Source organism: Callithrix jacchus, chromosome X (assembly GCF_049354715.1).
Source record: "Callithrix jacchus isolate 240 chromosome X, calJac240_pri, whole genome shotgun sequence".
NCBI classification, from domain to species: domain Eukaryota; kingdom Metazoa; phylum Chordata; class Mammalia; order Primates; family Cebidae; genus Callithrix; species Callithrix jacchus.
The window spans coordinates 73,259,747-73,284,322 of record NC_133524.1 but is presented as its reverse complement, the minus strand read 5'-3'; the positions used below and the strand labels follow the sequence as shown (position 1 = coordinate 73,284,322).

General features: G+C 38.6%; 1 protein-coding gene across 5 annotated transcripts in view; it reads left to right on the top strand.

The window, feature by feature from the left end:
- The window catches only part of ZDHHC15 (zDHHC palmitoyltransferase 15), a 159,054-nt gene that overhangs the window by 74,910 nt on the left and 59,568 nt on the right, over positions 1–24,576 (top strand). For all 5 annotated transcript variants that reach the window (XM_002763019.6, XM_008989515.5, XM_035287577.3 and 2 more), the window contains exon 10: positions 938–1,041. In XM_002763019.6, coding sequence (XP_002763065.1) covers positions 938–1,041 — 104 coding nt within the window. The remainder of the gene's footprint in view (positions 1–937; positions 1,042–24,576) is intronic.

Below are 24,576 nucleotides of genomic sequence, written 5' to 3'. Positions count from 1 at the left end.
ACACTCTATTCACATGCTCACATACACAAATATGCACACATCGTCATCACATCAAAGGGAGGTGTAAAATGAGTCTTCTCTGGAATAAAGAACAAAATCAAAAATCAAAGCCCATTCATTTATAATCAGTATACTTACATGCTCTTTAAAGTACTATCAATAAAATCTGTCAACTTTCAATTAACCGCATACACGAACAGGAGAAAAGGCATAGGTAACATCAAAAGTCATCCATACTTAAATTTGGAGTGCATTCAGATACCTAAACTGAACTGTTCAAATTGTAACCCAGGGCCAGGGCCAGCTCAGTTCCCTCCAATACATCCCATCTGTTAGTGGCCAGAAATTAACCAGGGAGTTGACCCTAACTTACCATAGGTAGCCACAAAGCAGGACTCCACAGGTGCATAATTGCCCCAAAATCTGCACTCTAGAGATATGGCTCAATCTGACTCTTTTTCCTAGTTTCTAACAACCCTTCTGCCATGCAAATCAAATAACAGTACATTCAGGCATTGTCTTTCACCAATTCACACCAGCTTATATCCACTGTATTCAATGTTTCAGAGACTGGTCATCTTTCTTGAGAACTTAGAATCAAAGCATTAAAATAATGGGATATAAATTGGTATCATCATCACTAAGTGATATGTATGAAGTCTGCTGTGTGTGCATATTGCCATACTGGGCATTTTGGGAAGCAAATTAAAGAGTTGCTTACAAACAAGATGTTAATGATGCAGACACACAAATAATATATGGAAACTGAGAGCAATACAGCAACTAAATGATGCTATTGTAAGAGCCCATGCCACTGTGGCCTTAGACAATAAGACTAAATATGCCTAAGAAACCCCCTCTTGTTTTTAAGAGGATTATAACCTTTACAAAAGTCTATGTCAGCTGCAATAAGTCACTGTCTTTCTTTTCCAACTAGCCCTGGTGATGGACACTCCTTCCCTATGAGGTCTAGGAATGAGTCACAGGACCCACTGCTAGCAAATGAAGAACCCTGGGAAGACAATGAGGATGACAACCGAGGTAAGTAGGGTCAAAGACTATGAAGTCCACATTAATACGATCAATGTAATGTGGTGAGTAAATAGGGTCCAGAAAGACTTTATAAGCATGTCAACCTCAAGTGTCCTATGGATAGAGGAGAGTAAGTATGGCCATATTTGTTTAGTAACCATGGGTAGTTTAAATAAGATTAGATGGCAGCTTGGGAGGTCCTTACCAGATATATGATTCCATGTTTTATATCACAAGTCAGATATAAACCTGGGTATCTATGGATTTCTAAACAATCCCAATGCATAGTCACTTGTACTGCTTTGCTTGAATGTGGAGTTCAGTTTAATCAATGGGTAACAATTCACCTCTCTCCATCCTCCTTCATTCACACTGATTAAATTTTTTTTAATTGTATACTCACTCGCTTTTCGGTACAGTTTAAATACACTAAAAACTAAAAGATAGTAGTGGGGGTAAGCCTACATATGCATGTAGTCTACTTTTCTAAAAGGAAGAGGGGCAAAGGAAAGCAAATTTCAACTTTCTCCCACCAGGTCACTGGGTCATCCTACGGTATTTTGTAAAGAGCTAAAAGTTGAGTTCTCGTGTAATATATCCCCATTGCCAGCCCTATTCCTTGTCTCCACCTGTTGCTGTGCCTACTTCTGTACCTCCAACGTTTACTTATGTTGCTAATACCAGCCATTAGAGAGTAGTTTTTGGCTACTGTTCCCAATAATGCAGTAGCTGGTAGCAATTTTGTGTAGGAACTTGTAGTAGCTATCACAAACTGTACCTCGGGTGAAGGAGGCTAAATGAGTACATGGAAAAGCACTGAAGTGGGAGCAAGTCTTTCTAATTTTTTGTCTAGTTGGATTATCTAGGCCCTGATTACCTGGAAATCTAGTTTTAGAGAAAAGCATGTTACTAGAGCCAAGGAATACAAAACAGCCACAAATCCGTAGATAAAAAAGAAAACAGTTCTTGCTCATCCCAAAGAACTTACAATGCAAGCAACCCCCTTACTTTCTCCTGCTGACTATTGGAAAATTCACTATATTTTGACCTATCTTCCTTCAGTCTTCAATCTTTCTGAACCGACTTTTATTTACGGCAGTCACGAGTGATAACAACCCTTATTTTGGTGTTAAACCCAAACTCTAATAGAAGCCAAAGACTTAACAGGTCTTTACTTGATTTAAAATAATTCACAATGGAAAAAATTATTCATATCTGAGCTTTGTGTTGTCAAGTGGAATACTTAAAATGTAGGTATAGCACCACATCATAAAGAGGTTATTTCTGGAAGCAGTCTCCAATTCCAGACCTTTTCAAAAATATTCAATTATTAAAAACTAGTATGTTATTTTATAGTTGGTAATGTGCTTTCCTATACTTTTTCTTTCACCCTCACAACTTTGAGGTTAGATGGGCAGTGTTATTAATAACATCCCCATTTTATAATTGAAGGAACTAAAATTCAGAGATGTTAAGCAAACCAACCTCACATATCAAGATATCTTGATTCGAAATCCTGGGTTTCTTCTACTACAATGCTATGTCTCTCCTTTGGACAAGTACATATGTGACAGTGCTGTGATTGCATGCCGTTTTGTTATCTGAAGCATTCAACTGCTCTTTACTTAATCATAAAATCATAGACTGTAAGGCACCTTTAGCTTTAGCAAGACGACTATGCCATTGTGGATAGCTGAGGGTTGTTTGTTTTTTTAAGTTCATTGAAGGAGATTCCACAATCCTCCCTTGTAACACATTTTAGTATCTAATGCAAGTTCTCATGCTGTATTGTCAGGTCAATTCTATATGATCTTCAGTTGCTCCCATTTTCTGTGTATAACAGTCATGTGCAAACATCTCTTACACTTTTAACAACTTAGATTCCTAGGAAAGGTGCTGTAAGTTGAAATTACATGTGCATATTAAACTTTATTTCTTTTAGGAAACAAGTCGAATTTTTATTCCTAGCCCAAAATATGACATTTCATTTACTATAAATATACTTGTACATCCAGGCACAGTGGTTCATTCCTGTAATCCCAGCACTTTGGGAGGCTGAGATGAGTGTATCATCTCAGGTCAGGAGTTCGAGATCACCCTGGCTAATAAGACAAAACACCATCTCTACCTAAAAAATACAAAAAAAATTAGAGGGGTGTGGTGACACATAGCTGTAATCCCAGCTAATTGGGAGGATGAGGCAAGAGAATTGCTTGAACCCAGGAGATGCAGGTTGCAGTGAGTTGAGATCACACCACTGCACTGCAGCGTCAGCAACAGAGCAAGACTCCATCTCAAAAGAAAAAAATGTACTTGTACATTGCATAATGTAAAACAAACATTCCAAAGTGTATATAAAATTGTAAAATATGCTAACAATAGCCTGTTAGGTACAAATATAATATCACAGTCAAGAACTACATAAAGCCTTTATGTTCTTTGAAATCCCTGCCTTATATTAACACAGCCAATTATAAGATTAAAAAAAAACATCTTTATGAAATCAAGGGATTTAAATAGGCTTCTATTATGTCATTTTTGAAAATGAAAAGGATTAATGCACAAATATATAGAAAATGCATAAATCCCTAGTGTATAGATCCATGTAGTCTTCTGAGGAGATTTAACAGGCATCTTTTTAAAGACTTTTGAGAAACTTGGGGCTACAGTTTAGCTTTTTGAGGAAATGATCCAGAGATGTCTGTTCTGTTACCACTTTTGCTCATTATAAATTTTCCTGTAGCTTACATAATAAAAATTAAAGATTACAATATAACTCTTTCTGCTCTATTCAAATTGGGATCCATTTCCTTCAAATTGGATGGGTGGCATCTATGGCTCTACCTGTCATAAGTATCATGAATAGTAAGTTGGGTATGATTGTCAGGATGATTCTTAAATGAAAACTGCTGTGGGACAGAGCCTGCCTGTATGTGAAACCCAGAAAGAATTTCTTCAGCTTTCCCAGGGTGAAGAGGGTAGGAGTAATCCTAGTTCCTTAATATTTCTTGTACAGCTGATTTCTCAGTTTTTTACATCGTTATGGCTCTAGTGCCTTTTTTAATGTTCTGTTCCTTTTTTTTTTTTTTTTTTGAGATGGAGTCTCATTCTGTTGCCCAGGCTGGAGTACAGTGGTGCAATCTCAGCTCACTACAACCTCTGCCTCCCAGGTACAAATGATTCTCCTGCTTCAGCCTTCCAACTAGCTGGGACTACAGGTGCATGCCACCATGCCCAGCTTATTTTTGTATTTTTAGTAGAGTCAGGGTTTCACCATGCTGGCCAGGCTGGTCTCAAACTCCTATTTCTTTATTGTTTCAGTAGTAGCAAAGCCTCTGCCATTTTCCAAGTATCACTCCTTTCAAATTAGTTGCTGAACTCTTTGATTGTGGTCATTTATTTGAGATGCAGTATCCCTCGAAATCTGCAGGAGATAGCCACAGTTAATATTCTCTATGCAGTAAAGTTAACAGAGACATTGACAAAGACTCCAGCAGCAGAGTCATGGGTTTTTTTCATTTGCAAAGGAATAACTCTAGTTTTTAAATATATATACTTATTTATTTGTTTTCTTTCATTGTAAAAATTTAAGATTTGCAACATGATGTTTTGAAATACAAATATATAGTGAAATGATTACAAGTAAGCAATTTATCAAATACATCATCTTACATAGTTACCTTTTTTGTGTGATAAATACTTAAAATCTACTCTCTTAGAAAATCTCCAATATACAATATAATATTATTATATATAGGCCCCATGCTGTACTTGAAATCTCTATATTTGTTCATCTTACATAACTACTTACTTTGTACACTTTGGCCTACATTTCTTTTGCCCTGCCTGCCTCTGGTAACAACTGTTATATTCTCTGGCTCTCTCTTTGTCTTAGACTCCACACATGAGAGAGATCATGCAGTATTTTTCTTTCTCTGTCTTGCTTATACCACTTAACATTATCCTCCAAGGTTCATCCATGTTGTTGTAAATGGCAGGAGGGCCTTCTTTTTTAAAACCGAATAATAATCAATTGTGTATCTGTCCCACAATTTATTTATACATTCACCCATCCACAGACACTTCAGTTGTTTCCATAGCTTAGTTACAGTGAATAATGCTGCGGTAAACACGGGAGTGCAGATATCTCTATGAGGTACTGACTTTATTTTATTGGATATATATACACAGAATGGGGATTGCCAGATCATATAATAGTTTTATTTTTCAGTTTTTGAAAAACCTTCATACTGTTTTCCGTAATGGCAATACCACTTGAAATCCCCTTAGCAATGGATAAGGATTCCCTTTCCTCCACATCCTCACCAACATTAGTTAACTTCTGACTTTTTGAGAATAACCATCCTAACTGGTGGAACATGATATCTCATGGTGGTTTTGATCTGCATTTCCATAAAGATGAGTGATATTGAGCATCCTTTCACACACCTGTTGGCCATTTGAATGTTTTCTTTTGAGAAATGTCTATTCAGGTCCTTCACCCATTGTTTAATCTAGGTTGTCTTTTTTGTTGTTGTTATTGTTTTTGGGTTTTTTTGGTTTCTTTTTTTACTGTTGAGGTGGATGAGTTCTTCGTATATTTTGGGCATGAACCCCAGATATGTAGTGTGCAAATTATTTTATCCCATTCTGTAAGTTGCATTTCATTTTTTAAAATTTCAAAATTCCAGTTTCTTCTTTCTTTTTTAAAATGTTGGATGTATCACTATGAGGAAACCATATTTATTTTACTTAAAATTATTAATACAAAGAATCTAGGAACTCAAAATTGCACTGAGGTTTTAAAAATATTTTTATAATAGATATACATATTTAAGGGGCATATGTGATTTTTTTTATACATTCACAATGTGTGAAGATTAAATCAGGCTAATTGGGATATCTGTCACCTTAAATATTTATCTTTTATTTAATAACATTAAAATTATTTTCTTCTAGCTATATTGAAATGTACAATAGATTATTGTTAACTATAGGCAACTTGCTGATCTATAAAACATAAGGTCTTATTTCTCGTATTGAGTTGTATATTTATACCCATTAATCAACCTCTCTTTATTCTCCTCTCCTCCCTAATCTTCCCAGCCTCTGGTAACAACCAATCTACTCTCTATCTTTGTGAGATCCACTTTTTTAGCTCCTACATATGAGTAAGAATATGCAATATTTTTCTTTCTGTGCTTGGCTTATTTCCTTAACCTAATGCCCTCCAGTTCCATCCATGTTGCTGCAAATAACAGGATTTAATGTTTTTATAGATGAATAATATTCCATCATGTACATATACCACATTTTCTTTATTCATTCATCCACTGATGAACATTTAAGTTGATTCTAATACTTTGGTTCTTATAAAGTATTAGAATATTAGTGCTACAGTAAACGTAGGAGTGCAGATATCTTTTTGATACATTGATTTTCTTTCTTTTGAATATATACCCAGTAGTGGAATTGTTGGATCCTATGGTAGTTCATTTTTAGTTTCTATGGGAACCTCCACACTATTTTCCATAGTATCTGTACTAACTTACATTCCCACCAACAGTGTGCAAGCGTTCCCCTTTCATATGCTTGGTAGCATCCATTATTCAATGTCTTACTTTAACAAGGATTGCATGGTATCTCATTGTGGTTTGATTTGCATTTCCCTGAAGATTGGTGATATTGAGCATTTTTCATATACGTTGACCATTTGTATGTCTTCCTGAGAAATATCTATTCAGATATTTTGCCCATTCTAAAATCAGATTACTTGTTTTTTTTTCTTTTTGCTATTAAGCTGTTTGAGCCCCTTATACATTCTAGTTATAAATCCTTTGTCAGATGGATAGTATGCAAACATTTTCTCACATTATATGGGTTGTCTCTTCACTTTGTTGATTGTTTTCTTTGCTATGCAGAAGCTCTTTACCTTTATGTAATCCCATTTGTCTATTTTTGCTTTGGTTGCCTGTGCTTTTGATGTCTTCTCCCGGAGCATTTCCCCAAGTTTTCTTCTACTCGATTCATAATTTCAGGTTTTAGATTTGTTTTCAATCCATTTTTATTTGACTTTTGTATATGGAGAAAGGGGTCTAGTTTCATTCTTCTGTATATGGTTGTCCAGTTTTCGTAGCACCATTAGCTGAAGAGACTGTTCTTTCTCCATTGTATGTTCTTGGCACCTTTGTCGAAAGTTAGTTGGCTGTAAATGTGTAGACTTAGACCTCGTTTCTCTATTCTCTTCATTGGTCTGTGTGTCTGGTCTTATGCTAATACCACGTACCAGGCTGATTTACTTAATATTGCTTTGTAGTAATTCTTTTTCTTTTCTGAGACAGGGTCTTCCTCAGTTGCCTGGGCTGGAGTACAGTGGCACAATCTCAGCTCACTGCAATCTCCACCTCCCAGGTTCAAGCAATTCTCCTACCTCAGCCTCCTGAGTAGCTGGGATTACAGGGGTACACCACAACGCCTATCTAAATTTTATTTTTTAGTAGAGACAGGGTCTTGCCATGTTGGCCAGGCTGGTCTCAAACTCCTGGCCTCAGGTGAACCACCCACATCAGCCTCCCGAAATGCAAGGATTACAGGCATGAGCCAGAGTGCCTGAGCACTTTGTAGTATATTTTGAAATTAGGTAGTGTGGTGCCTCCAGTTCTGTTCTTTTTGTTCAGGATTGCTTTGGCTATTTGGAGTCTTTTGTTGTTCCACATATATTTTAGGATATTTTTTTATTTTTTTAGGATAATGTTTTCTATTTCTGTGAAGAATACCATTGGTATTTTGCTAAGGATTGTTTTGAATCTGTAGATTGCTTTGGGTAGAATGGACATTTTAACAATATTGATTCTTCCAATCTATGAACATGAAGTATATTTCCATTTTTCTTTCATATCCTCTTTAATTTTTTTCATCAGTGTTTTATAGTTTTCCTTCTATAGATCTTTCACTTCTTAAATTAATTCCTAGCTATTTTATATACTTTGTAGCTATTTGAAATGGAACTGCTTTCTTGATTTCTTAGATTGTTTGCTGTTGGTGTGCACACATTCTACTTATTTTTGTATGTTGATTTTGTATCTTGCAACTTTACTAAATTCATTTATTAGTTCTAATCGTTTTTTGGCAGAGTTGTTAGGGTTTTCTAAATATAAGATCAGGTCATCTGCAACCAAGGATAATTTGGCTTCTTACTTTCCAATTTGTATCCCCTTTATTTATTTCTCTTATCTGATTGCTCTGGCCAGGATTTCTAGTATTATGTTGCATAAAATTGGTGAAAGTGGGCCTCCTCATCTTGTTCTGGATCTTAGAGGATTAGCTTTCAATTTTTCTCCATTCAGTATTATTTTAGCTGTGGGTTTGTCATATATGGCCTATATTAATTTGAGGTGTGTTCCTTTTATACCCAGTTTGTTAAGGGTGTTTATCATAAAGGGAATTTGTATTCTATCAAATGCTTCTTCAGCAACTATTAAAATAATAATTTGTGAAGAAGGGGATAGCATAAAAAATAATGATAATAATTTGCTTTTTTTTTGGTTCTGTTAATATGATGCATCAAATTTGTTGATTTGTTTATTGTTGAATCATCCTTGCATCTCTGGGATGAACCTCATTTGATTGTGGTGACTAATCTTTTTAATGTGTGATTCAGTTCGATTTGCTAATATTTTGTTGAGGATCTTAACATTTGTGTTCATCAGTGATACTTGACTAAGTTTTCTTTTTTCGTTGTGTCCTTGTTTGGTTTGGGTATCAGGGTAATGCTGGCTTTGTAATGTTTAGTAGTATTCCCACCTCTTCAATTTCTGTGAAAAGTTAAGTAAAATTGTTATTAGTTCTTCCTTAAATATTTGGTGGAATTCAGCAGTGACTCCATCAGGTCCCAGGTTTTCATTTTTGTTTTTTTTAATGGGAGACTTTTCTTTATACTGTCAATCTCATTACTCATTATTGGTTTATGCAGCATTCTGTTTCTTCATGGTTCAACCTTGGCTGGTTGTATGTGTCAGGGAATTTATCCATTTCTTCAAGGTTTTCCTATTTTTAGTGTACAGTTTTTCATTATAGTCTCTAATGATTCTTTATATTTCTGTGGCATCAGTTGTAATATCCGATTTTTCACTTCTTATTCTATTTCTTTGGGTTTTCTCTCTTTTTTTTCCCTTGGTTAATCTTGCTAATATTTTGTTAATTTTATCTTCAAAACTCCAACTTTCTGTTTCATCAATCTTTTGTTGCCTTTGAAAATATTAATTTGTTTCTGATCTGATATTTATTATTTCTTCTAATTTGTTGTTTGGTTCATTCTTGCTTTTCTAGATCCTTGAGATGCATAGTTAGGTTCTTTTTTCAGTTGTTACTACTTTTTTGATATAGGCATTTATGTAAACTTCCCTTTTAGTACTGCTTTGCTGTATTCCATAGATTTTGGTATGTGTTACTACCATTTTCATTTGTTTCAAGAAATTTTTAAATTTCTTCCTTAATTTTCTTCATGGCTCATTGGCCTGGGAGCACATTATTTAATTTCTGTGTGTTTGTGCAGGTTCCAGGGTTCATCTTCTTATTTATTTCTAGTTTTATCTATTGCGGTCAGAAAACAATACTTTTAAAACATCAGGACAGAAAATGAAGCTCAAGAAAACATAATTGATATGATTTCTACTTTTTAGAATTTGGTGATGTTAGTTTTGTGGCCTAAGATCAGGCCTATCCTAGAGAATGTTCTATGTGCTGAAGAAAAGAATGTATATTCTGTAGCCATTATGTGAAATGTTCTATAAATATCACTTGGACCTATGAGGTCTAGTATGTAGTTTAACTCTGATGTCTATGTTGCTTTTCTGTCTGGGTGATATTTCCTTTATGGAAAATGGGGTGTTAAAGTACCCTACTGTTATTGTAGTAGAGCCTATCTCTTCCTTTAAATTTATTAATGTTTGTTTTATATAATTCTATACTCCTGTATTGAGTGCACTGATATATTATTATAATATATATATATTGTTATAATTGTTATATCCTTTTGCTGAATTGACCCTTTATCATTATATAGTGATATATATATATATACACTATAATATACACTATCTATATTACACCTTCTGTGTCTCTTTTTATGTCTTTTATTTATAATTCATTTTATCCGATATAAGTAAGTTTTTCCTGATATTTTTTGGTTTTCAATTGCATGGAATATCATTTTCCATTCATGTACTTATGTGTGTCTTTATAGGTGAAATAGGTTTCTTATAGGCAACATATAGTTAGGTCTTGTTTCTTATTTTTTATTTTAGGTTTGGTGGTTACATCTAAAGATTTCTTGATAGGTAAACTCATGTCACGGGGCTTTGCTGTACCTCCCATTACATCATTCCAGGTATTAGGCTCAGTACCTAATAGTTATCTTTTCTGCTCCTCTCCCTCTTCTCACCCTCTACCCTAAAGTAGACCCAGTGTCTGTTGTTTCCTTCTTTTTGTTCATAAGTTCTCATCATTTAGCTCCCACTTCTAAGTGAGAATGTGCAGTATTTGGTTTTCTCTTCCTCAGTTAGTTTGCTAAAGATGATAGCCTCCAGTTCAATCCATGTTCCTACAAAAGACATGATCTTGTTCTTTTTTTATGACTTAATAATATTCCATTATGTATGGGTGCCCCATTTTCTTTATCCAGTCTGTCATTGATGGGCATTTGGGTTGATTCCTTGTCTTTGATATTGTGAACAGTGCTGCAATGAACATTTGTGTGCATGTGTCTTTATGGTAGAATGCTTTATATTCCTCTGGGTATATAGCCAGTAATGGGATTGCTGGGTCAAATGATCTGCTTTTAGATCTTTGAGAAATTGTTATACTGCTTTCCACAATGGTTGAACAAATTTACACTCCCACCAACAGTGCAAAAAGGTTCACTTTCCTCTGTAACCTAACCAGCATGTTATTTTTTGACTATATTATGATAGCCATTCTGACTGGTGTGAGATGGTATCTCATTGTGGTTTTGATTTGCATTTCTGTAATGATCAGTGATATTGAGCTTTTTTTGTATGCTTGTTTGCTGCATGTACACCTTCTATTGAGAAGTGTCTGCTTGTCTTTTGCCTACTTTTTAATGGGGTTTCTCTCCTGTAAATTTGCTTAAGCTCCTTATAGATGATGAATATTAGACCTTTGTCAGATGCACAGTTTGCAAATATTTTCTTCCATTTTGTAGATTGTTTACTCTGTTGATACTCTCCTTTGCTACAGGAACTCTTCAGTTTAATTAGTTCCCATTTGTCAATTTTCGCTATTGTTGTGATTGCTTTCACTGTCTTTGTAATGAACTCTTTAATCATTCCTGTGTCCAGGATAATATTGCTTAGTTTGTCTTCCAGGGTTTTTATAGTTTTGGGTTTTACACTTACGTCTTTAATCACTCTTGAATTGACTTTTGTATATGGTGTAAGGAAAGGGTTCTACTTTAATCATCTGCATATGGCTAGCCAGTTATCCCAGAACCATTTATTGAATAGGGAGTCTTTTCCCCATTGTTTATTTTTGTCAGCTTTGTCAAAGATCAGATAGTCATAGATGTGCAGCCATATTTCTGGGTTCTCTATTATGTTTCATTGGTTTATGTACCTGTTTTTGTACCAGTACCATGCTGTTTTGGTCACAGTATCCTTGTAGTATAGTTTCAAGTCAGGTAACATGATTCCTCCAGCATTGTTCTTTTTGCTTTGGATTGCCTAGACTATTCAGGCTCTATTTTGCTTTCATACAAATTTTGAAATATTTTTCAAGTTATATGAAAAATGTCATTGGTAATTTGTTAGGAATAGCATGGAATCTGTACATTGATTTGGGCAGTATAGCCATTTTAATGACATTGATTCTACCTGTGCATTAGCATGGGATATTTTTCCATTTGTTTGTGTCTTCTCTAATTTCTTTGAGCAGTAGTTTGTAATTCTCATTGTAGAGATCTTTCATCTCCCTGGTTAGCTATATGCCTAAATATTTTACTTTTTTTGTGGCAATTGTGAATGAGAATTTGTTCCTGATTTGGCTCTTGGTTTGACTGTTGTTGGTGTATAGGAATGCTAGTAATTTTGTACATTGATTTTGTGTCCTGCAAACTTTGCTAAAGTTGTTTCATCAGCTGAAGGAGCTGTTGGGGCAAGACTATGGGGTTTTCTAGATAGATAATTGTATCATCTGCAAACAGAGATAATTTGATTTCCTCTCTTCCTGTTTGGATGCCATTTGTTTCTCTCTCTTTCCTGATTGCTCTGGCTAGTACTTCCCATACTATGTTGAATAGAAAGAGTGAGAGAGGACAACCTTGTTTTGTGCTGATTTTCAAGGAGAATGCTCCTGCTTTTGCTCATTCAGTATAATGTTGGCTATGGGTTTGTCATAGATGGCTCTTATTATTTTGTTTTTTTTTTGTTTTTTTTTTTAATTTTTTATTGGATTATAGGTTTTGGGGTACATGAGCAGAGCATGCAAGACAGTTGCGTAGGTACACACATGGCAGTGTGCTTTGCTTTTCTTCTCCCCTTCAACCACATTTGGCATTTCTCCCCAGGCTATCCCTCCCCACCTCCCCCTCCCACTGGCCCTCCCCTTTTCCCCCCAATAGACCCCAGTGTTTAGTACTCCCTTTTCTGTATCCATGTGTTCTCATTTTTCATCACCCACCTATGTGTGAGAATATGCGGTGTTTCATTTTCTGCTCTTGTGTCAGTTTGCTGAGGATGATGTTTTCCAGATTCATCCATGTCCCTACAAACGACACGAACTCATCATTTCTGATTGCTGCATAATATTCCATGGTGTATATGTGCCACATTTTTCCAATCCAGTCTATTATCAATGGGCATTTGGGTTGATTCCAGGTCTTTGCTATTGTAAACAGTGCTGCAATAAACATTCGTGTACATGTGTCCTTATAGTAGAACGATTTATAGTCTTTTGGATATATACCCAGTAATGGGATTGCTGGGTCAAATGGAATTTCTATTTCTAAGGCCTTGAGGAATCGCCACACTGTCTTCCACAATGGTTGAACTAATTTACACTCCCACCAACAGTGTAAAAGTGTTCCTTTTTCTCCACATCCTCTCCAGCATCTGTTGTCTCCAGATTTTTTAATGATCGCCATTCTAACTGGCGTGAGATGGTATCGCAATGTGGTTTTGATTTGCATCTCTCTGATGACCAGTGACGATGAGCATTTTTTCATATGATTGTTGGCCTCATATATGTCTTCTTTCGTAAAGTATCTGTTCATATCCTTTGCCCACTTTTGAATGGGCTTGTTTGTTTTTTTCCTGTAAATCTGCTTGAGTTGTTTGTAAATTCTGGATATCAGCCCTTTGTCAGATGGGTAGACTGCGAAAATTTTTTCCCATTCTGTTGGTTGCCGATCCACTCTAGTGACTGTTTCTTTTGCCGTGCAGAAGCTGTGGAGTTTCATTAGGTCCCATTTGTCTATTTTGGCTTTTGTTGCCAATGCTCTTGGTGTTTTGTTCATGAAGTCCTTGCCTACTCCTATGTCCTGGATAGTTTTGCCTAGATTTCCTTCTAGGGTTTTTATGGTTCCAGGTCTTATGTTTAAGTCTTTAATCCATCTGGAGTTAATTTTAGTGTAAGGTGTCAGGAAGGGGTCCAGTTTCTGCTTTCTGCACATGGCTAGCCAGTTTTCCCAACACCATTTGTTAAACATGGAATCCTTGCCCCATTGCTTGTTTTTGTCAGGTTTATCAAAGATTGTATAGTTGTATGTATGTTGTGTTGCCTCTGGTGCCTCTGTTTTGTTCCATTGGTCTATATCTCTGTTTTGGTACCAGTACCATGCTGTTTTGATGACTGTAGCCTTGTAGTATAGTTTGAAATCCGGTAGTGTGATGCCCCCCGCTGTGTTCTTTTTGCTTAGAATTGACTTGGCTATGCGGGCTCTCTTTTGGTTCCATATGAAGTTCATGGTGGTTTTTTCCAGTTCTGTGAAGAAAGTCAATGGTAGCTTGATGGGGATAGCGTTGATTCTGTAAATTACTTTGGGCAGTATAGCCATTTTCACGATATTAATTCTTCCTAACCATGAACATGGAATGTTTCTCCATCTGTTTGTGTCCTCTCTGATTTCGTTGAGCAGTGGTTTGTAGTTCTCCTTGAAGAGGTCCCTTACATTCCTTGTGAGTTGTATTCCAAGGTATTTTATTCTTTTTGTAGCAATTGCGAATGGCAGTTCGCTCTTGATTTGGCTTTCTTTAAGTCTGTTATTGGTGTAGACGAATGCTTGTGATTTTTGCACATTGATTTTATATCCTGAGACTTTGCTGAAGTTGTTTATCAGTTTCAGGAGTTTTTGGGCTGAGGCGATGGGGTCTTCTAGGTATACTATCATGTCGTCTGCAAATAGAGACAATTTGGCTTCCACCTTTCCTATTTGAATACCCTTTATTTCTTTTTCTTGCCTGATTGCTCTGGCTAGAACTTCCAGTACTATATTGAATAGGAGTGGTGAGAGAGGGCATCCTTGTCTAGTACCAGATTTCAAAGCGAATGCTTCCAGTTTTTGCCCATTCAGTATGATATTGGCTGTTGGTTTGTCATAAATAGCTTTTATTACTTTGAGATACGTTCCATCAATACCGTGTTTATTGAGGGTTTTTAGCATAAAGGGCTGTTGAATTTTGTCAAATGCCTTCTCTGCATCAATTGAGATAATCATGTGGTTTTTGTTTTTGGTTCTGTTTATGTGGTGAATTACGTTGATAGACTTGCGTATGTTGAACCAGCCTTGCATCCCTGGGATGAATCCTACTTGATCATGATGAATAAGTTTTTTGATTTGCTGTTGCAATCGGCTTGCCAATATTTTATTGAAGATTTTTGCATCTATGTTCATCATGGATATTGGCCTGAAGTTTTCTTTACTCGTTGGGTCTCTGCCGGGTTTTGGTATCAGGATGATGTTGGTCTCATAAAATGATTTGGGAAGGATTCCCTCTTTTTGGATTGTTTGAAATAGTTTTAGAAGGAATGGTACCAGCTCCTCCTTGTGTGTCTGGTAGAATTCGGCTGTGAACCCGTCTGGACCTGGGCTTTTTTTGTGAGGTAGGCTCTTAATTGCTGCCTCAACTTCAGACCTTGTTATTGGTCTATTCATAGTTTCAGCTTCCTCCTGGTTTAGGCTTGGGAGGACACAGGAGTCCAGGAATTTATCCATTTCTTCCAGGTTTACTAGTTTATGTGCATAGAGTTGTTTGTAATATTCTCTGATGATGGTTTGAATTTCTGTGGAATCTGTGGTGATTTCCCCTTTATCATTTTTTATTGCATCTATTTGGTTGTTCTCTCTTTTCTTTTTAATCAATCTGGCTAGTGGTCTGTCTATTTTGTTGATCTTTTCAAAAAACCAGCTCTTGGATTGATTGATTTTTTGAAGGGTTTTTCGTGTCTCAATCTCCTTCAGCTCAGCTCTGATCTTAGTAATTTCTTGTCTTCTGCTGGGTTTTGAGTTTTTTTGATCTTGCTCCTCTAGCTCTTTCAATTTTGACGATAGTGTGTCAATTTTGGATCTCTCCATTCTCCTCATATGGGCACTTATTGCTATATACTTTCCTCTAGAGACTGCTTTAAATGTGTCCCAGAGGTTCTGGCACGTTGTGTCTTCGTTCTCATTGGTTTCGAAGAACTTCTTTATTTCTGCCTTCATTTCGTTGTTTACCCAGTCAACATTCAAGAGCCAGTTGTTCAGTTTCCATGAAGCTGTGCAGTTCTGGGTCGGTTTCTGAATTCTGAGTTCTAACTTGATTGCACTATGGTCTGAGAGGCTGTTTGTTATGATTTCAGTTGTTTTGCATTTGTTGAGCAGTACTTTACTTCCAATTATGTGGTCAATTTTAGAGTAGGTGTGATGTGGTGCTGAGAAGAATGTGTATTCTGTGGATTTGGGGTGGAGAGTTCTGTAAATGTCCACCAGGTTTGCTTGCTCCAGGTCTGAGTTCAAGCCCTGGGTATCCTTGTTGATTTTCTGTCTGGTTGATCTGTCTAGTATTGACAGTGGAGTGTTAAAGTCTCCCACTATTATTATGTGGGAGTCTAAGTCCTTCTGTAAGTCATTAAGAACTTGCCTTATGTATCTGGGTGCTCCTGTGTTGGGTCCATATATGTTTGGGATCATTAGCTCTTCTTGTTGTATCGATCCTTTTACCATTATGTAATGGCCTTCTTTGTCTCTTTTGATCTTTGTTGCTTTAAAGTCTATTTTATCAGAGATGAGAATTGCAACTCCTGCTTTTTTTTGCTTTCCATTAGCTTGGTAAATCTTCCTCCATCCCTTTATTTTGAGCCTTTGTGTATCCTTGCATGTGAGATGGGTTTCCTGGATACAGCACACTGATGGGTTTTGGATTTTTATCCAATTTGCCAGTCTGTGTCTTTTGATTGGTACATTTAGTCCATTTACATTTAGGGTTAATATTGTTATGTGTGAATTTGATACTGCCATTTTGATGCTAAGTGGCTGTTTTGCCTGTTAGTTGTTGTAGATTCTTCATTATGTTGAAGCTCTTTAGCATTCAGTGTGATTTTGGAATGGCTGGTACTGATTGATCCTTTCTATGTGTAGTGCCTCTTTTAGGAGCTCTTGTAAAGCAGGCCTGGTGGTGACAACATCTCTGAGTACTTGCTTGTTCGCAAAGGATTTTATTCTTCCTTCACTTCTGAAGCTCAGTTTGGCTGGATATGAAATTCTGGGTTGAAAGTTCTTTTCTTTAAGAATGTTGAATATTGGCCCCCACTCTCTTCTGGCTTGTAGTGTTTCTGCCGAGAGATCTGCTGTGAGTCTCATGGGCTTCCCTTTGTGGGTGACCCGACCTTTCTCTCTGGCTGCCCTTAGTATTCTCTCCTCTATTTCAACCCTGTTGAATCTGACGATTATGTGCCTTGGGGTTGCTCTTCTTGCGGAATATCTTTGTGGTGTTCTCTGTATTTCCTGCAATTGAGTGTTGGCTTGTCTTGCTAGGTGGGGGAAATTTTCCTGGATGATGTCCTGAAGAGTATTTTCCAGCTGGGATTCATTCTCTTCGTCCCCTTCTGGTACCCCTATCAAACGTAGGTTAGGTCTTTTCACATAGTCCCACATTTCTTGGAGACTTTGTTCATTCCTTTTTGCGCTTTTTTCTCTGATCTTGGTTTCTCGTTTTATTTCATTGAGTTGGTCTTCGACTTCAGATATTCTTTCTTCTGCTTGGTCAATTCGGCTATTGAAACTTGCGTTCGCTTCGCGAAGTTCTCGTATTGTGTTTTTCAGCTCCTTTAATTCATTCATATTCCTCTCTAAGGTATCCATTCTTGTTATCATTTCCTCGAATCTTTTTTCAAATCTTTTTTCAAGGTTCTTAGTTTCTTTGCATTGATTTAATACATGATCTTTTAGCTCACAATAGTTTCTCATTATCCATCTTCTGAAGTCTAATTCCGTCATTTTGTCACAGTCATTCTCCGTCCAGCTTTGTTCCCTTGCTGGTGAGGAGTTTTGGTCCTTTCTAGGAGGCGATGTGTTCTGGTTTCGGGTGTTTTCCTCCTTTTTGCGCTGGTTTCTTCCCATCTTTGTGGATTTGTCCGCTGGTCGTCTGCGTCGTTGCTGACTTTTCGTTTGGGTCTCTGAGTGGACACCCAGAATGTTGATGATGAAGTATTTCTGTTGCTTGGTTTTCCTTCTACCAGTCTAGCCCCTTCGCTGTACGACTGTTGAGGTCCGCTCCAGACCCTGCTTGTCTGGGGTGCACCTCTAGTAGCCGTGGCACAGCGAGGGATGCTACCAGTTTCTTTTTCTGCTCTCTTTGTCCCAGGATGATGCCTGCCTAATGACAGTCTTTTGGATATAGAGGGGTCAGGGAGCTGCTTGAGGAGACAGTTTGTACTTTATAGGGGTTTAATTGCTGAGCTGTGCGCTCTGTTGTTCATTCAGGGCTGTTAGGCTGCTATGTTTGATTCTGCTGCAACACAGCTCATTAAACAACCCTTTTTTTTTCTCAAATGCTCTGTGTTGAGGGGTTTGGGCTTTGTTTTTGGATGTCCGATCAGGTGTCCTGCCCAGCTCGAAGGCAGACTAGCCACTGTTTGGCTGCCGAGGCTCCGCCCTGCTGTTGTGTGATTCGCGCTGTTCCTGCCGGCTCTGCTGTGGTCTCCGCCACGCCCTGCGGCGGAGTCTCTTCATTGTAGCGTGTTGCCTCAGCAACGGCAGGCTGCGTCAGCAGTGGGTGTGTATCTCAGTAGGGACGGGTTGCCTCGGCAACGGCTGGCTGCGTCAGCAGTGGGCGTGTATCTCAGTTGGGGCGGGTTGCCTCGGCAACGGCTGGCTGCCTCAGCAGTGGGCGTGTATATCAGTTGGGGCAGGTTGCCTCCGTAGTGGTGGACGCCCCTCCCCCACAGAGCGTCTCGGACCGTCTGCCCGGGATAGTTTGAAATCGCGGTTTTGTTCGTCCCACTGGGTATCCCAAACGATCTGTCCCTCCAATCCCCTGGGTTGGGCTACTGTGCAAGTCTCGTTCAGTCTCAAGTCCAGCCCTCTCAAGTCTCAGGTTGCCGGTTCAACAAGGCACCCGGACAAGCGCGCCCTGTGGGGATTGCTGGGTAGGGCCGGCCGCCGCCGCCCCAGCTGCCGGCTTCGCCAGGCAGACCTACTGCCTGGCGTCCCGTGTCTTTTTATACTTGGGAGTTTCCCCGTTCTGTGGGCAACAAAGATCAGTCTGGAAGTGCAGCACTGACTCACCGTTTGCGGATTCAACGCGGGCTCCAATCCTGGGTTGTTCTCACAGCGCCATCTTGCGTCCCCTCTCTGGCTCTTATGATTTTGATGTATGTTCCTTCACTGTCTATATTGAGAGTTTTTAACATGAAGGGATGTTGAATTTTATCAAAAGCCTTTCCTGAATCTATTGAAATAATCATGTGGTTTTTGTCTTTAGTTCTATTTATGTGATGAATTACATTTTTTGATTTCATATGTTGAAACAACCTTGCATTCCGGGGATGAAACGTACCTGACCATGGTGGATTAGCTTGGTGATGTGCTGCAGGATTCAGTTTTCAAGTATTTTATTGAGGATTTTTGCAACAGTGTTCATCAAGGGTATAGGTCTGAAGGTGATTTGTTGTTGTTGTATCTCTGCCATGTTTTGGTATCAAGATAGTGCTGGCCTCAGAATGAGTTGGAGAGGGGCCCTTCCTCCTCAATTTTTTGGAATAGTCTCGGTAGGATGGAACCAGCTTTTCTTTGTAATTTGGTAGAATTTGGCTGTGAATCCATCAGGTCCTAGGTGTTTTCAGTTGGTAGGATATTTATTACTGATCCAATTTTGGAAGTCATTATTGGTCTGTTCAGGCAGTCAATTTCTTCTCCGTTCAGTCTTGGGAGGGTGTATGTTTAGGAATTTATTTATCTCTTTTAGGTTTTCTAGCTTGTGTGCATAGAGGTGTTCATGGTAGTTCCTGATGGTTTTTACTTCTGTGAGGTCGGTAGTAACGTTCCCTTTGTCATTTCTAATTGTGTTTATTGGATATTCTCCCTTTTCTTCTTAATGAATCTAGCTAGTGGCCTATTTTCTTAATTTTTTCCAAAAAAAAACTACTCAATTTGTTGATCTTTCAAATGGTTCCTCATTTCTTGATTTCCTCCAGTTCAACTCCTTTATGTTATTTCTCATCTTCTGCTAACATTTGGGGTTTATTTGTTCTTGCTTCTCTAATTCTTTCAGTTATTATGTTAGGTTGTTAATTTAAGATTTTTCTAACTTTTTGATGTGGACTTTTAGTGCAATGAATTTCCCTCTTAATACCACCCTAGCTGTGTCTGAGAGATTCTGGTATGTTTTATCTTTGATCTCATTATTTTCAAAGAACTACTTATTTTCTGCCTTAATTTCTTTATTTATCCAAATGTCATTCCGAAGCATGTTGTTTAATTTCTATGTAATTGTATAGTTTTGAGCAATTTTCATTGTTTACTTCTATATTTATGGCACTGTGGTTCCAGAGTGTGTTTCATAAGATTTTAATTATTTTACTTTTGTTGAGGATTGGTTTATGTCCAATTATGTGGTTGATTTTAGAGTATGTGCCATGTGGCAATGAGAAGAATTTATATTCTATTGGTTTTGGTTGAAGACTTCTGTAAAGCTCTATCATATCTATTTGGTCCAATACTGAGTTTAGGTCATGAATATCTTTGTTAGTTTCCTGCCTCAGTATCTGTCTAATACTGTCAGTGGCATGTTGAAGTCTCCCACTGTTATTTTGCAGGACTCTATTTCTTTTTTAACATCTCTAAGAACTTCCTTTATGTATCTAGGTACTCCTGTGTTGGGTGCATATATATTTAGGATACTTAGGTCTTCTTGTTGAATCGAGCCCTTTACCATTATGTAATGCCCTTCCTTGTCTTTTTTGATATTTGTTGGTTTGCAATCTGTTGTCTGAAATTAGGATTGCAACCGCCGCTTTTTTCTGTTTTCCATTTTGTTGGTAGATTTTTCTCCATCTTTTTATTTTGAGCCTGTAAGAGACATTACATATGCGATGTGAGGGAGCATGCCACTGGATCTTTCTTTTTTCTTTGGGTTGCCACTCTGGGCCTTTTAAGTGAGGCATTTAGTTCATTTACATTCAAGGTTAGTATTGATATGTGTGGATTTGATCCCGTCGTTGTACTAATAGCTGGTTATTATGTTGGTTTGTGTGGTTACTTTACAGTGACACTGGTCTGTGTGTTTAAGCATGTTTATGTATTACCTGGTAGCAGTCTTTCCTTTCTATATTTAGTGCTTCTTTCCTTTCAAGATCTCTTGTGAGACACTTCTGGTGGTAGTGAAGTTCCTCAACATTTGCTTATTTTAAAAGGATCTTCTTTCCCCTTCACTTAAGAAGCGTAGTTTGGCTGGATATGAAATTGTTTTTTTAATTCTTTACAAAAAAAATGTTGAAAATAGAATCCCAGTCTTTTCTGGCTTATGGGGTTTTAGCTGAGATTTCCATTGTTAGTGTGATGGTGATCCCTTTGAAGGTGACCTGCCCTTTCTCTCTAGCTGCCTGTAGCATTTTTTCTTTTATTTCTACCTTGGAAAATCTGATGATTATGTGTCTCGGGGATGATATTCTTGTGTAGAATTTTGAAAGGGATCTCTGTATTTCCTGCTTTTGCCTCTCTAGCAAGGTTGGAGTCGTTTTCATGGAAGATATCCGGAAATATATTCTCCAAGTTATTTGCTTTCTCCCCCTCCCTTTCAGGGATACCAATGATTTGTATCTTTGACCTTATGTAATCCCATACTTCTTGGAAGTTTTTTTCATTCCCCTTTATTCTTTTCTTTCTACTTTTCTCTGATTGTCTTACTTCAGAGAACTAGTCTTCAAGTTCTGAGATTCTACCCTCAATTGGTTTATTCTGCTGTTAGTACTTGTGATTGCATTGTGAAATTCTTGTATTGTGTTATTCCACTCTGTCAGAACTGTTAGGTTCTTTTTTATACTGAATATTTTATCCTTCAGCTCCTGTATCACTTATTGTGATTGTTATTTTTCTTGGATTTGGTTTTGCCATCCTCCTGAATCTTGATGGTTTTTCTACCTATCCATATTCTGAATTCTACATCTGTCATTCCAGCCAGTTCAGCCTGGTTAAACATTGTTTTTGGAGAAGTTGTACAGTCATTTGGAGAACATATGACACCATGGCCATTGTAGTAACTAGGTTCTTGCATCAGTTCTTTCTCATCTCTGCATGTGGGTGTTTCTTTAATTGTGGTATAGATTGAGTACAGTCAATGTACTTCTTTTCTGGAGGTTTTCACTGCATTGAGGCTTTGTATAAGCTTTATTTGAAACTGGTTTCTTGTCTCTGATTTCAGAGGGGATTATTTTAATGAGGTATTTTGGTGTTGAAGCTTTGGGGTGTGAACCACCAGGTGACACTCAGGCTCACTGGTCATTTAATTGGTAGACTCTTGCTCAGTTGTGTGGCTCCTCTCTTTTTTTCTCATAGTTGCAGCCATGTTTCCTCTCATTGCTCTGAAAGTGAAGGTTCCTCTTCCTTCTTGAGTGCTGGCTGTAGTTCATGCCTTGGCACTCTTGGGCTGCCCACTGCCGCTCTGAGGTGAACTTAGTGTTTATGTTACTTCCCTAGCATAGAGGCAGCAGAGGAAGAGATCTTAGTAGTGCTCATGGCCCAAGGTCATTTGCTTGACTCTTGGAGGCTTTACCTCAAAGGTATGTGGTCAGCAATTGCTCAGTGCAATCAACCCAAGGTGGAGGATTTATGTCCAAGCTAGGGGTTTCCTGTCTGGTGATGAGCCATAAGTGGTGTTTGAGACCTGTGGGAGATGGACTGGCTTCTCCTTGGGTCAACTACAGCTTGTTGGAGGTGTGGATAAGAAACTAGGGTCTTTGCTCCTTTGTTACTCCAAGGGTGGCAAGGGCAGTTCTACTGCAGAGGCTGTGGCCAAGAGGCTTTGCTTTCAGTTGCCCCTGGAGGCTTTGTCCAGGGATTTCCTGAGTTGGTCCTAGTTCAGTAGCTCTTTTGGGGGGTGGCTAGAGGGCCAGGCCTGGAGGACCTGCCCATTGAGGAGATGTGGTAATGGGCACCCACATAACGGTCTGGCCACTATTTCATAGGGCTGCTGTGGTATGCTTGAGGCTTGCTCCAGTCCCTAGTCACCTTGGATTTTCCAGTACCTGGAGGTGTCACCAGTGAATGCTGTGAAACATCAAAAATGGTAACTTATCCCTATTTCAGGGAGCTTTATGCCAGGGAGTTATGGACCTGTTGCTGGTCCAAAAGCACCTGTAGGAAGTGACTGGAGACCACAGTTGGGAGGTCCCACCTCATGAGAAGGAACAAGATTGGGAACTGCTTTAAAAAGTAGTTTGATCCTGTTTTCGCAGAGCAGCTGTGCTGTGTTGGGGGTCCACTTAAGCCCTTTGTCACCTTGCACTCTGAAGCCCAAGGGCTGCAATGGCTAAGATTCCCAAAGAGCAAAGATCAAAGCCCACCCTTCCCTGTGGGGGTGTTGTCCCAGGAGGGATTCAGATCTCCGTTGGCTGGAGAGCTTGGGTAGGGGTAGCTAGAGGCCCCAGTTGGGAGGACCTGCCCAGTAAGGAGGAACAAGATCAGGACCCGCTTATAAAAGCAATTTGGCCATGTTTCAGTAAAGCAGCTGTGCTTTGCTGGGGGTCCACTTCAGACTCTGGTCACCTCAGATACCCCAAAGTCCAAAGACTATAATGGCTAAGTCATCCAAAGAGCAAAAATGATGGCCCACTTCTCCCTCTGGGAGTGCCTTTCACGGGGAATTCAGATCCTCTGTCATTTGGAGATTGGGTAGGGGTGGCTAGAGGCACTGGTTGGGAGGTCCTGCCCAGTGAGGAAGAACGGGATCAGGTACTGGCTTAAAGCAGCAGTCTGGCTATGTTTTGGTAGAGGAGCTATGCTGTGCTGGGGTATTTCTTTTGTCCCAGGTCAGCTAGACTCTCCAAAGCCTGAAGGCTGGAATGGCTAAGGTGACTGAAAAGCAAAAATGGCAGCCCACCCCTCCTCCCAGGAGCTCCTTTTTAGGGAGGTGCCATGCTGCTACTGCTAGCTGACTGGAATTCCAAGCCAGTGGGTCTTATCTTGTGAAGTACCATGGAATTGAGGCCTGTGGGCTGCTGCTGCTCAGCCCCCTGAATTTAGCTTATTTCCTAGGAGTATGTAGAGGAGTCTAATCTCCCACTTCGCAGGACCTGCCCCTAATTTTGCCAGAAAGCCCAAGTATCTAAGACTCCAGCATCTCGACACATGCCTGAGTGTCTGTTCTGCCAAGACTCCATGTAGTTCTGTTTGTCAGACTGAGACTGAAGGCCCTGGTGAGGTGGGTTCACAAGGAGATCTTCTTACATGAGTGTTACAAAGATCTGTGGGAGAAGCATGGCTTCCCTGGATGGAGGAGGGTGCCCCTGGTTCCATGTTGCTCCCAGGTGGGTCGTTGTCCTCTCTTGTTTTTCTTTGTTCTCCATGAGTCAATTTGTTCTTTTGATTAATCCCAATGTGAGTACCTGAATATTTCAGTTGAAGGTCTTGTATTTATTTGCCTTTCTGTTCCTCTTTGTGAGAGCCACACAAACTAACTGCTTCTAGTTAACCATCTTGCTCACTCCTCCCCAGGTCATTTCTTTATTCATTCAGCCACTCTGTGCCTTTTGAAACAAGTTGTTTCAAACTTAGAAGAAAACAAAAGAAACAACTAGATTAAAAAGTGGGCAAAGGGTATGAACAGATACTTCTCAGAAGAAGACATTTATGCCACCAAAAACACATGAAAAAAGCTCATCACTTCTCATTAGAGAAATGCAAATCAAAGGCACAATGAGATACCCATGCCAGTTAGAATGGTGATCACTATAGACTGAATAAAGAAAATGTGGTACCTATACACCAGGGAATACTATGCAGCCATAAAAAAGGATGAGTTTATGTCCTTTGCAGGGACATGGATTAAGCTGGAA